This window comes from Pongo abelii, chromosome 17 (genome assembly GCF_028885655.2).
Source record: "Pongo abelii isolate AG06213 chromosome 17, NHGRI_mPonAbe1-v2.0_pri, whole genome shotgun sequence".
In the NCBI taxonomy this organism is placed as follows: domain Eukaryota; kingdom Metazoa; phylum Chordata; class Mammalia; order Primates; family Hominidae; genus Pongo; species Pongo abelii.
In genome coordinates, this window is record NC_072002.2 from 22,997,840 (window position 1) to 23,009,897 (window position 12,058).

At 43.7% G+C, this 12,058-nt stretch overlaps 1 protein-coding gene across 12 annotated transcripts in view; it reads right to left on the reverse strand.

Moving 5' to 3' along the window:
* Nucleotides 1–12,058, reverse strand: part of PIEZO2 (piezo type mechanosensitive ion channel component 2) — a 474,768-nt gene that overhangs the window by 90,176 nt on the left and 372,534 nt on the right. For all 12 annotated transcript variants that reach the window (XM_024235892.3, XM_063716831.1, XM_054538165.2 and 9 more), the window contains 4 exons: nt 9,731–9,891; nt 2,440–2,616; nt 2,017–2,142; nt 426–626 (listed from right to left, as the gene is read on the reverse strand). In XM_024235892.3, the coding sequence (XP_024091660.3) occupies nt 426–626; nt 2,017–2,142; nt 2,440–2,616; nt 9,731–9,891 (665 nt within the window). The remainder of the gene's footprint in view (nt 1–425; nt 627–2,016; nt 2,143–2,439; nt 2,617–9,730; nt 9,892–12,058) is intronic.

A 12,058-nucleotide genomic window follows, 5' to 3' on the forward strand; every position in this document is an offset into this window, starting at 1 on the left:
TAGTAGAGATGGGGTTCCACCATGTTGGCCAGGCTGGTCTCGAGGTCCTGACCTCAGAAGACCTGCCTGCCTTGGCCTCCCAAAGTTCTGGCATTACAGGCGTGAGCCACCATGCCCAACCAGAAGATTAATACTTTATTCTTAATAAGAAACCTGTTAACACGGCAACTGATGGCCATGTGTTTAGATGGCTCTGGAGATCCAGAAAGGCCAAGGCACTGCTGTAGAAGGGGGTGTTCGGCACCCAAACTTGGAAAACTTTCAGTCAAGCCAGTTAACCATCAGTACAAACACTTTCTGTTCTTCTCAAGGGGACAGCTATCATGCCTGCAGATGTATCACAAAGTTCCAGTGGCCAATTGGCCAGAAGCAGTTCTTTGAATTTTCATGGAAAAGAGAAACAAAACGTCAGCAAGGAAACTCACCTCCAGACCGAACTTGTAAAAGAAGTAATTTATGAAATATTTGGCACAATTAATAAGTCCATCGTCTAGATGTAGTCTTGTAATGTCATGAAAGATAGTTCTAGACACAGGGGCCGTCAGGTTATTTCGACCTCGATAGTATTCCTGATGGCGGTAAATGGTGACTTCAAAGGCCAGGATAGCCAGCATCAGGAGGTTATTCTACAAAGCAAGGAAACACAAATGTGTCAGCCAGAGGCTTTATGATTTGGTAATTTCAAGCAATCCCCACATTCTTCACAACTACAAGGACAATGTTTTATAAAAGCTCACCTCTCTTAAACTGTTTTGAGCTCAATATTCATTTTCTCTGTCTTATTTATTGTGGCATTATCTATATTAGAAAATCAGGCTAACTTCCAAAGTAATAGGATCTAGAATCTCCAAACATAAGATGCTGCTGCTCATTCCTATTTCTCAGAACTACACATCTCACACCAAGGAAGCAATTTCCAGCTATCCAAGGAGGGCAGTTCAGCCTTGTTTGCAGCCAGAAGTGCAAAAACAGTACAGAGACATCCTGGGAAACGCGCTGAGCTGAATGAACGGGAAGCTGCTTAGGGGGAAACTTTTGAACACTCCTGAAATCTGGCTACAGAGAGCAATAGATTGAGAAGCATGCTGACAACAGGAAAATAATAATAGCGATGATATAACTATTATTCAAGATAATGAAAATAGTTAACATTTATGGAACCATAGGTTCCAGACACAATTCGATCACCCTTTTCAAATACCAATTTGCTTTATCCTCATAACAGCTATTTATGGTGGGTACTGGTACAAAAGATATCTACCATGTGATGAAAAATCTAGAAGGTACACAAAGAAAATGGGATGCTTAACACATTTAAAAATCCCAGGTGCTGAGTGTAGAGGCTGTACCCTTAAATGCATTGCCAGTGTAACATGATTAGGACTGCTCAGATAATCCACAAAAATAAAATGTGAAAAATCTGAAGCATGTTGTTTTCGTTATGTTTGTATGACTATTTGTACTCAAGTTTCCTTTTATAAATATATGTTTTATTTTATTACTTCTAGATGTAATAGATTCTCTTTATTAAAAACTATAAACAGAATTTACACACCAAAAATGTCTTGTAAGGCTATATCCACTTCTCAGAAATAACCACTATTGAGCATTTGGTATACTTTACTTAATATTTTTCTTTGTATCTAGAAGAGATCATACTATGCACAGTGTTTTGAAATTTGCTTTTTAAAAATCTTAATATATTTTAGACATGCTTCAATTCTAATGCACCCATCGACCTTAATCTTGTAATGGTCTTAAAATGATTTAGTATAATGTTCCAGTGAATGTATTTGTCATACTTTATTCAAGCAATCTCAGACCGTTTGATCACTTTCTCTTTAACATGCCACAATACTGATTTTAACACTTAGAGTTTGTTGCAAAGGTCATGCCAGATCCCACATGAGAAGTTACGGTTACTATCAAATGTGATGTTAAGCATCTCATGGAAAAGAATCCTGAACTATTATACAACGGTGTGGAGGCCCAAACTAAGCACGACAAAGCCATTACCCTCAGGTAGACTAGCAGAGGCGAAGACTTCCGCAGGCCGACCCACTCTGTAGGATCGATAGGAGCGCTGTAGAGCAGAGACTTGTTCAACTCATTAAGGGGGATGTTTGTTTGATTTTCATTTGGCTAAAAAGAAGAGAAAATGGAGTAAAAAAAAAAATAGCTCCACAGATTAGGAGAGCTCGGGTTATTTCTTCTTCAGCTTTGAGCAAAATGATAGCGGTAGGATTGGGGGACAGGCCCATTTCAGGGGAGACCTCAGTATGAGACGAGGCTTAACACAGGGCCAGAGCACGACCAGCCAGGGAGAGGTGACTTACAAGCCAGGTCAGGCCAAATGTGCTTGGGGATGGGGGTTCCCCAAGTATCTGCCCTGCTTTGCTAAAGGGCAGTCAGGAATATTCCCCCATCACCGAGGCTCACCAAGGAACAGTTAACAGAGAAGTTCTCAGGCTTAATGGTTTGGAGCTGGTACAACATTTTGCAGACGATGATCACACACGTCCAGATCGTGCAGACACTTGAAGCCAGACGGCGCAGCTTGGCGTACGGCAGAGCAAAAGCCCAAGAAATCAAAAATACATAGTTGAACAGAGACACCTGAAAACGTAAAACCAGAAATGGGGACAAAAGTACGTAACACGGCATAACAAACAGGACATCCATAAAACAGGATGACTTGGTTTACTCAGTTCGGCAAAAGCAGACTAGATTCCTAGCACGTGCAAGGAATTGCCCTAGGTGCTGGGGTACTAAAGTAGGTGAGTTATGGTCTCACCCCTCAAGGACATTATGTCTTGTGTGGCAGACAGACATATCATCAGGTGACGTCAACATCATGTAGCACTGGCTAAGCTATCGATGTGGGCAGGCTCCTGTGAGAGCGCCCAGAAGGGTCCTTGGTCCAATGTGGAGGTCAGGAAGCATTTTCAAGAAGAGACAGTGCCTGAACTGAGCCAAGCCAAGAAAGATGAGAGGTGGATTCTTTAGGTAAAGGAGGCATGAACGAAGGCAGGAAAGCATGAACTAGCATGGTGGGGACAGGCGACAACAAACAACTGGAAAGTTCAGAGTTGAAAGTGTGAAGTGCAGCAGGAGGTGAGGCTGGAGATGCAGCTACAGCCAAGTTTTGACGGATCTTTTTTACACCATGCTATGGCACAGGAGCCCATTCTTCAGAAAACTGAGAGCTGTGGAAGGGCATTACACTGGGAATTTGGAGGTAAGATTTGCTTCCCATTGAGATAAATGTAACTGACGAATGGAGGGCCCATTGTGGGGACTGGATGTGACTTTGAGCGACCCACTCACGTGCCGCTGCAATAGCCCAGGGAAGATGGGGAGGAGGCACGGATTCAACATGGGAGCAAAATTAGCTGGACTTGATGACTGATTGGCTTGGTGGGCCGGTGGGTAGGAGAGAAAGTTCAAGGAGTGACTCCCAGGTTTCCACTTGGGAGCCTGAGTGGATAACAGCGCCATTACTGAGACAGCAATGCTGATAGGGAAGCTGGTCAGAGCAGCAACGTCGTGAGCTCAGCTTGAACCTGTTGACTTTGGGCTGCATGTGAGTTCATTGATCAGGCCAGATGTTTCCACATTTCTAGCAATTCTTTATAGTTAATAGTCCATTGGACAGTATAGAAGGACCACCATCTTCTTCAGGCATGGGAAATGCTCATTTATTCTGAATATTGTTATGTTAAAGTAATATCCTAGAAATGTTTAATATTCTCAGGTAGAAATAATAGCATGCTCTCATTTGATACAACTAAACATGTACCAAGCATTGTTTGTGGGCTAAGCATTGTGGGCTCTAAAAGACATAGTTACCTACTTGGCTTATAAAACTATAAAAGAAGAGGCTGGGTGAGGTGGCTCACGCCTATAATGCTAGCACTTTGGGAGGCCGAGGTGGGTGGATCACGAGGTCAGGAGTTCAAGACCAGTCAGCCTGGCCAAGATGGTGAAACCCCGTCTCTACTAAAAATACAAAAAATTAGTCGGGCGTGGTGGCAGGCGCCTGTAATCCCAGCTACTTGGGAGGCTGAGGCAGGAGAATCACTTGAACTTGGAGGGTGGAGGTTGCAGTGAGCCGAGATCGTGCCACTGCACTCCAGCCTGGGTGACAGAGTGAGACTATGTCTCAAAAAGAAAAAAAAAAGAAAGTTTAAAAAACTATAAAAGGAGAAAATGTGGAGACTTGGAGACTGCAGGACTGTATTTAATTCTGCTATTTGTTACCTGTTATTCTTCTACTCAACTATTTGTCACTGTCCAATGCAAGGAACCTCTTTGAGAATTAAGTGCTGAAGTATTAGAGTAGGAAGAGATGCCTTAAAGAATTAATTGAAGATGAAAGAAATACTGTACACGGAAAGGCCCTGCAAACCATAACTCACTCATAAACATAATCCATGTTACCTTTTAACAAAACAGATAGATTAGCGAATTGACTCTTCCTCCATAGTCATCAACAGGTGTCTCGTCAATTTGGATATTAAAAAGCAAACCCTATTAAAGACGCTGTGAAATTAACTCTGCTATGTCTGTTATTATGTATCTAAGGCCTTTAGTAAAGACAGCACAATTAATTTATTCAGAACTTTCAATTTTCTGAGTGACGGGGAAAGGGAAGTAAAGGTGGTAACTTTCATTAAGTCTTAACTAGGTTCATCCCCTGAGGATTCCCTGCCCGCAGGAGGCATGTGGGAGGGACAGATGGAGGCACACAGGCACTTGGTGACAGCGTAAGGGGACTGAGACCTGAAGAATAAACAGGAGTTAGGCAGAAGAAATAGCAGGTCCAAGGCCCTTCCAGACTTGGGAGAGCATGGGCTGCCCATCCTTGGAGAAGCAAGTGATTCATTGTGAGAGAACTGTGATCTGGAACCTGTCAGAGGACTTTAAAACCCATCCGGCGTCTTAGAGTGTCCAGGAATGGCAAAGGTGAAGTGGTCTGGGCTGGATCGTGGGGGTCTTATACCACGTTACCGTGAAGATGAAAGGCAGCTGCTGCAAGGTTTCAGGTAGAGGGCTCTCATGATCATATCTACCCTGTGGGAAGACTATTCTGGCTGCATTGTAGAATACGTATTGGAAGGAGAAAAGATTGGGAAAAGCTGGGAATCTGTAAGAGTAATCTAAAGGGGAATGGAGGCAGAGGGAGTGAGTAGGACACCTGAAAGTGCTTTGTGGCCACCCAAGAAGTGGGGTCAGGTCCAGCTGTCACGTGGAAACAGGGGCCTGGAGTTCAAAGAGAGCAGTGAGTTGACACAAATTTTGGGACTCGCAGCAGGTGGAGGGCAACTGAACCAGCGTCCTGTGCTTGTGAGCTCGTGAGCTCACCCATGAGAGTCCAGAACAGAAACAGGCTGTGGACAGAGCCTGAGGAACATGCTGAGGAAGCTGGTGGTAAGGGCGGGATGAGTCCAGGAATGAGACAGGAAGGGCCTGATGAAACTGTGGGGAGGGGCCGGGAAGATGAGCTGATGTCCAAAACAAGAGAAGGGAGAGCTTCAATGACAAGGAAAGAAGCCCCAGTCCTCAGCATCCTAGAGAAGTCAAATCAGAGGAGGACTAAAGAGCCTCTGTGAGGTGAATATTTTTATCATTTTACAAATAGAAAAACTGGGGCTCAGTGAATGAAGTATGATACTTCATTCCATACAAATAGCAAGCCCAGTGCAAACCTCAGTGCGCCTTGCCCTCTCACAGTCCTATTATCTAAAGAGATCATGATCTCACCATTTCCCTGATGGTAAGAATCTCATGGAAGGGAAGAAGAAGAAAGAAAGAGGAAGAAGAGGAGGAGGAGGGATAAGGAAGAAGAAGAGGAAGGAGAAAAGGGGAGAGAGAAGAGGAAGCAGAAAAGAGGAGGGGAAGGGGAAGGAGAAGTAGGAGGAGAAGGAGGAGGAGGACAATGACTATGACAAATACCTGGGCCACAACCAACACCTGATCAATTAGAATTTTAGGGAAATAGATGCTGGTCCATGTACATAACAACTGTCCAGGTGATTCTTACTATCAAGGATTTTGAGAAACAGTTTTATGCTATAGTGCTTTCCCAACAAAGCCCTGTACACAGGTCGTCATCCTATCTGAATATAACCTTGTGGGGCCTGAGGGCCCTGCCTCAAGGGAAGGGGCCTCTGAGAACCAAAGCCTCCTGGGCCCTGCACTTACCCATCCCTGGCTTCCCTCCCCCAGAGAACCCTAGCTGCAACTATCACCTCCAGGCTGCAACCGCCTGCAAGAGATACTCCACCCTGTGCAGCAAGTGCTCACTGTGGACACCTCTAGCACAGCAGTTATTATCACTTTTAGTTTTACTTGGCAGCCATTCCCATCAGGCTGTGAGCTCAGACAAGAAGTGTGTCTTTCAAGCTACTACACCAGCACCTAGCACCATGTACGCATTCACTTTATTGTGAGTTCTTAATAAAGGCTCAATGAATGCTTGGTGAGAGTGAAAATAACAATGATGAGACAGACAAGAAGGAGAAACCTCAGGTCTGCAAAAGTTTCCTTCCTTCCTTCCTCCCACCTTCCATTCCCTCCCCTCCCCTCCCCTCCCCTTCCTTTCCCTTCCCTTCCCTTCCTTCTCCAGTTGACCAGGCCCCCCAGGGAGGAGCTGAGGTGCTAACAGAAAGTGTAGCTCTTGCTCAAGACTCGCTGACCTCACAGAGCTGTCCAACAGCCTTTGGAATTAAAAAGTAGCTGTGTATTTCAAAAGGAGGAGAAAAATGTTTATGTATACTATATATATATATATTTAAATCTAGATTATTCCAAAGCAGTGTCACTCCTGAATAAGATGCTGATGGAAAATAAAGGTTTCTCTGTTTCTTTTCCAGCAACTTCTTTTTCAGATGCTTCATGATGCTAACTTTGAAAAGGTTTAATATTTGTAGGAGAGATGAACCCAAAAGTTGTGAAAAAAAGCACCCTTACTGAGGCCTTGGGTAAGGATGTCTTGAACCCAGAGCTGCCACAGCTCCTGAAGAGATTTCTTTGTGGAGAGGGGCTGCATCCTGCCTGTCCCCCACCCCCTCAGTGCCAAGATGATGGGGCAGGTGGGCATGCAGGGAGGAGAACGTCCTCTGCGCGCAGCCCGAGTGAGGAGCTAATGACTCGGAGCCCGATGCTTGAACCCTTGAGCTTGGGCGCTGGTACCCATGGGGCCAGAAGAGATGAAGAGCTCTAGTTACAGGGTGCAGAGTCTCTTTGTTGGGCTCCATGTGTACAAGCAGAGCAGGGCCTGTGTGAGGGTGGCCCCTGGACCTGATGGGGAGGCACAGAGTGCCCAGAGCTGCTCCAAGGCTGCAGGGAAGGCTGTCTGGAAGGGCAGAAGGACTCCACAGAGGAGTCCAGGAGGAGAAGGTGCTGGCAACCAGGGGCTGAGTGCCGGTGCCAGCCAAGAGTGGCTGTGGGATGCCCCACTGAGGAGCCTCCAGGAGGGCAAGGGCAGGTTTACCCGCCAGTTGCCAGCCCAGAGCGTGAGGCCATCATGGGATGGCACAGGCCAAGTCACAACATCCCCATCCCAGGGGGCCTTGCCCTGAGCCTGAGTCTGAGCTCCAGCCCAGAAAAGAATAAAACAAAAGAAGGACTAAAGAGCCTCTGTGCGGTGGATTTTTTTTAAAAAAAGACTAAAGAGCTCTGTGAGGCGGATTTTAAGGAGATGTGGGTGAGAAAGAAAGGATCAGATAAGAAAGGAGGAGCTTCTACCTGGGGAGGGACCCGAGTCTCGATGATTCTCTGTGGCTGCACAATTTTAACTACTGAAGTGAGATTTTGCTCACTTAAGTCACTGTAGGATTTTGTATTTCTTAGGAATGATCAGAAAGTGCGCTGTGTTCAGGGACACAGAGGAAAGTTTCCCTGTAGGATGCATTCTAAAGGGACAATGAAGGTCTAAAGAGAAGTCTTTTGATTGGATGTCACCAAATTGATTGCTTAGTGTGCCAATTACACTAGAAAGAGCCAGCGATGCACACACTGTCAAGAACCCAGACACCAAAGCTTCAGGGCCAGAAACCCCCCATGCAGGTGGGGTGACATCACGCACAACACGAGTGGCTGAAACAATTTTACAGCAATGGGATTTGGCAGATGCTAGCAGCAGAAGGAGCAGGATTTCTATGCTTCAGGAGTCTCTCACTTGTTTTAAAGTTAAATGTGAGAGAGATGAAATTAGGAATGAAAATTCTGAAAGTCTGCACAATGTGTGAATCACAGAGAAGGGAGTGGTGATACTCCATGGAAGGCTGTTTTCCCAAGAGTGTAACAAGGTAACTAGATATTTTGTTTACTGGATGGTCTGTTAACAAGTTTATGTCTGGGGACTCATTAAGGATAATCAAAAAGTTATGGCTGCCTTTTGTTTAGGATCTATAAGAAATTGCATCCTTTAACCCTTTTCTGATGGATGGATTGTACAACAGGATGGATTTATGACAGCAGATTCTCTGTGTCCAACTCCCATGAATTTCTGCTCCCCCAATGCCCACTCCCATCACCACACTGTCTGAACACACCTTCACACCCTGCCACACAGCTTCTCATGAATCAGAAGTCATCTGTACCTCAGACTGGATTTGTTCAGAAATGGTCTCTGTGCATTTTTTGTCAAATGCCTTCTCTTGTTCTTTTCTATTTCTCTTTAATACCCTAACCCTGAAATTTTTATCTGAACTGTTCAATTCACCTCTACAGTTAAAATGCTTAAATTTTGGCTCTCAATGAATATAAATATTAGGCTAGATTTGGGCTCCATTTAATGTACACGCCCAGTGACTTAACATTGGAGCCGCTGCCATTTCTCCACGAATCTCACAGACAGAGTGGCTTCTGTTTTCATTCCCACTTGGCAGAGATCCCCTGCCCATTTCAGACGGTTTGTATGAAATGGGGGAGAAGTTCTAGTTTAGACTATGGAGCTCAAATTAAGGTTCATCTCTTAGCTACCTATTTGTGAAATGTTTTAGGTTTGTAGTGTTGTAGTTGTGATATTTTACTGTTATATATGTAACTTTTTAAAAATTATAGGCAGTACTTCCTTGATTAATTTTCAGAGGGCAAAGAATTCTTGAATTGTAAACAACTCAGAAATAATCCAGGCATATAGAAGTATGCAAACATTATTTGTTGAATAAAAGGAAAGAAAGCTAATTTCTCTGCAGTGAACATTAAATAATCTGTTGGCTGGATGACGACTCTCTTCTTTACAATCAAAGAAACAGAAGTGCAGTACAGGTGCATGGCTGAAGACTTTGTATTGTATCTCAAGAAATTCAATAGTAAACAAGGTGAACTCTACTAAAGATTTTATTAGATTTTGGAGCCTGAGCTTTCTCCTTGGTAATGTAAACTGGAATGCTACTGTTTTCCTTGGAGAATTTAGGGAGTTAGCTTCCCATAGGCAGGGGCAGAAGGGCAGCCTGCTCTCACACTCTTCCCTGAGGATTCGATGAAAATAAGTAGCCTTTGTAATATGACCAAGCCAATGAGAAACTCAGCCATGAGCCTCTTTCCTTTTTCTCAGTGCTGCTGACCCTCGGATTTCTGTAAGTGTAAGTCCTTAGTCTTGGAGTCTTGATACTCCAATGTAATGGGGATTACATTAAAAAAATCATGGACAGCTAGAAAAGGAAAATGATGACCTACTGTGGTTCTGTTCAGCCTGATGATAGGACAAATGTTCACTTGCCTCTTTCACGGAAACCCAGATAATGTAAGAGGAAACGATTTTGATGATGTGCAACTCCAAAATCCACCACATGAACACCTGCAGCTTGTGAAAATACTCCAGGAATTTTAAGAAGAGCACAGTGAGGCGGTCAATCACCAGGTGCCATTTGTTCCTTAAATCTGCAAAATAGGAAATACAGACAAGAGCATAACTTTTTTTAATATTATCATTTAAAGCATATCTTGTAACTTTCAGGTTGGAATGAGAGGCTGCAAAATAATTATAGTGGATGAATTCTAAGAAAACCAAAATCTGGAATAAGGATGATGTAAGAATCCCAAGTCATGATGACACAGATATCATACACTGAGACTTGGAGGGACAATGTGGCTTTTGTCCACCTTTTGATTAAATTAGTGTAAAGAACGATTTTGACATTATCTTCCTTCCTTCCTTCCTTCCTTCCTTCCTTCCTTCCTTCCTTCCTTCCACTCGCTTGCTTGCTCTCTGTCTCTCTCTCTCTCTCTCTCTCTCTTTCTGACAGTCTTGCTCTGTAGCTCAGGCTGGAGTGCAGTGGCATGATCAACATTATTTACTTTTCTTTCTTTCTTCCTTTTCTTTTTCCCTCCCTCCCTCCCTCCCTCCCTTCCTTCCTTCCTTCCTTTTTCTGACAGAGTCTTGCTCTGTAGCCCAGGCTAGAGTGCAGTGGCACAATCTCGGCTCACTGCAACCTCTGCCTCTTGAGTTCAAGCGATTCTCCTTGAGTAGCTGGGACTACAGGCACATATCACCATGCCCAGCTAATTTTTGTATTTTCAGTAGAAATAGGATCTCGTCATGTTGGCCAGGCTGGTCTTGAACTCTTGGCCTCAAATGATCCACCAGCCTCAGCCTCCCAAAGTGCTGGGAGTACAGGCATGAGTGCCCATGCCCCCAGCCCCCATAATCTTATTTACTCTTAAGACCAAACTATAATTTCCTAATATTCTAGGAATGTTAAATAATCTTAACTCCTTCTAAATGACATCTTTCTTGCCACAACAGCACTTTTATAAATGGCCTGTCTCCTTTGACAAGGCTTAACTGGTGAGTGGTAAAGCTCTCTGGTTTCCATGAAAAAGTGAACCAGTCAGAGCCCTGCATGGGCAGGAAGAGCTTGCTCCTTGTCAGAACAAGAAGTGAACGATAACCATCAGAATGACTCAGCCCGTGGTTTTCTGAAACATGGTCAGACTAATTCAAATGATAATTTTTAATCAAATTATTTATTTTATTATTTCTACCTTGTGCTAAAACAGGAGCCATGTTTCTATCTAAAAGGACTATGCTGGCTCACTTTATTGACTGAAAGTCACAGCAGGACTGTTTTGTAATATCAGCCTGTCTTGTTTGTAAACAAAAGCTCACAAGTCTGTCTTGGCAGATTACAAGTCCTAAGCATATCTTTAAGCAGCTTCTTTAACTGGCTTGAGTAGATGCAACAGTTACTGTACCTGGTTCTGAAAGCTAAGTAAGGTTCTAGTTATTGTGAAATATGCTTACAGTACTTCTCTTTTATCCATGGATAGCCATGGATAGCTTTCCAAGATTTCAGTTACCTGCAGTCAACCACAGTCCAAAAATATTAAATGGAAAATTCCAGAAATGATTCAGAAGTCTTAAGTTACACACTGTTCTGAGTAGAAGGATGAAATCTCATGCTGTCCCACTCTGTCCTTCCCCTTGGAATGTGAATCCCTTTGTCCAGCAGGGCCATGCTGTCTACACTCCCTGCCCAGTGGTCAGTCACTTAATAGCTGTCTCAGTTCTCAGAGTGACCGCTGCAGTATTGCAGTGCTATGTTCAAGTCACTCTTATTTTACTTTCTAATGGCTCCAAGTGAAAGAGTAGTGATGTTGGCAATTTGAATATGCCAGAGAGAAGCCACAAAATGCTTCCTTTAAGTGAATGGTAACAATTCTCAATTTTATTAATAAGGAAAGAAAAAAATGTACGCTGAGGTTGCTAAGATCTAAGGTAAGAACAACTCTTCTCTCTGTGTAATTGTGAAGAAGGAAAAAGAAATTCATGCATAGTGTATACAGGGTTCAGTGTTATCTGAGGTTTTAGCATCTACTGGGAGTCTTAGAACATGTCTCCCAAGGCTAAGGCAGGACTACTGTATTTAGAGGGTGACTCAGATGGTAGTCAATAAAAAGGTGTAGGTAATAAATGAGCATGATTTAGATGTGTAGCTGCCACGGACATGAGGGATTGAGAGAAAAGTGGCTGTGCAATTTTGGGCAGGACCTATTAGTAAAGCTCAAAATCCATCTTGAAGTAGTGTCATAAAATCCTAGCTTAACT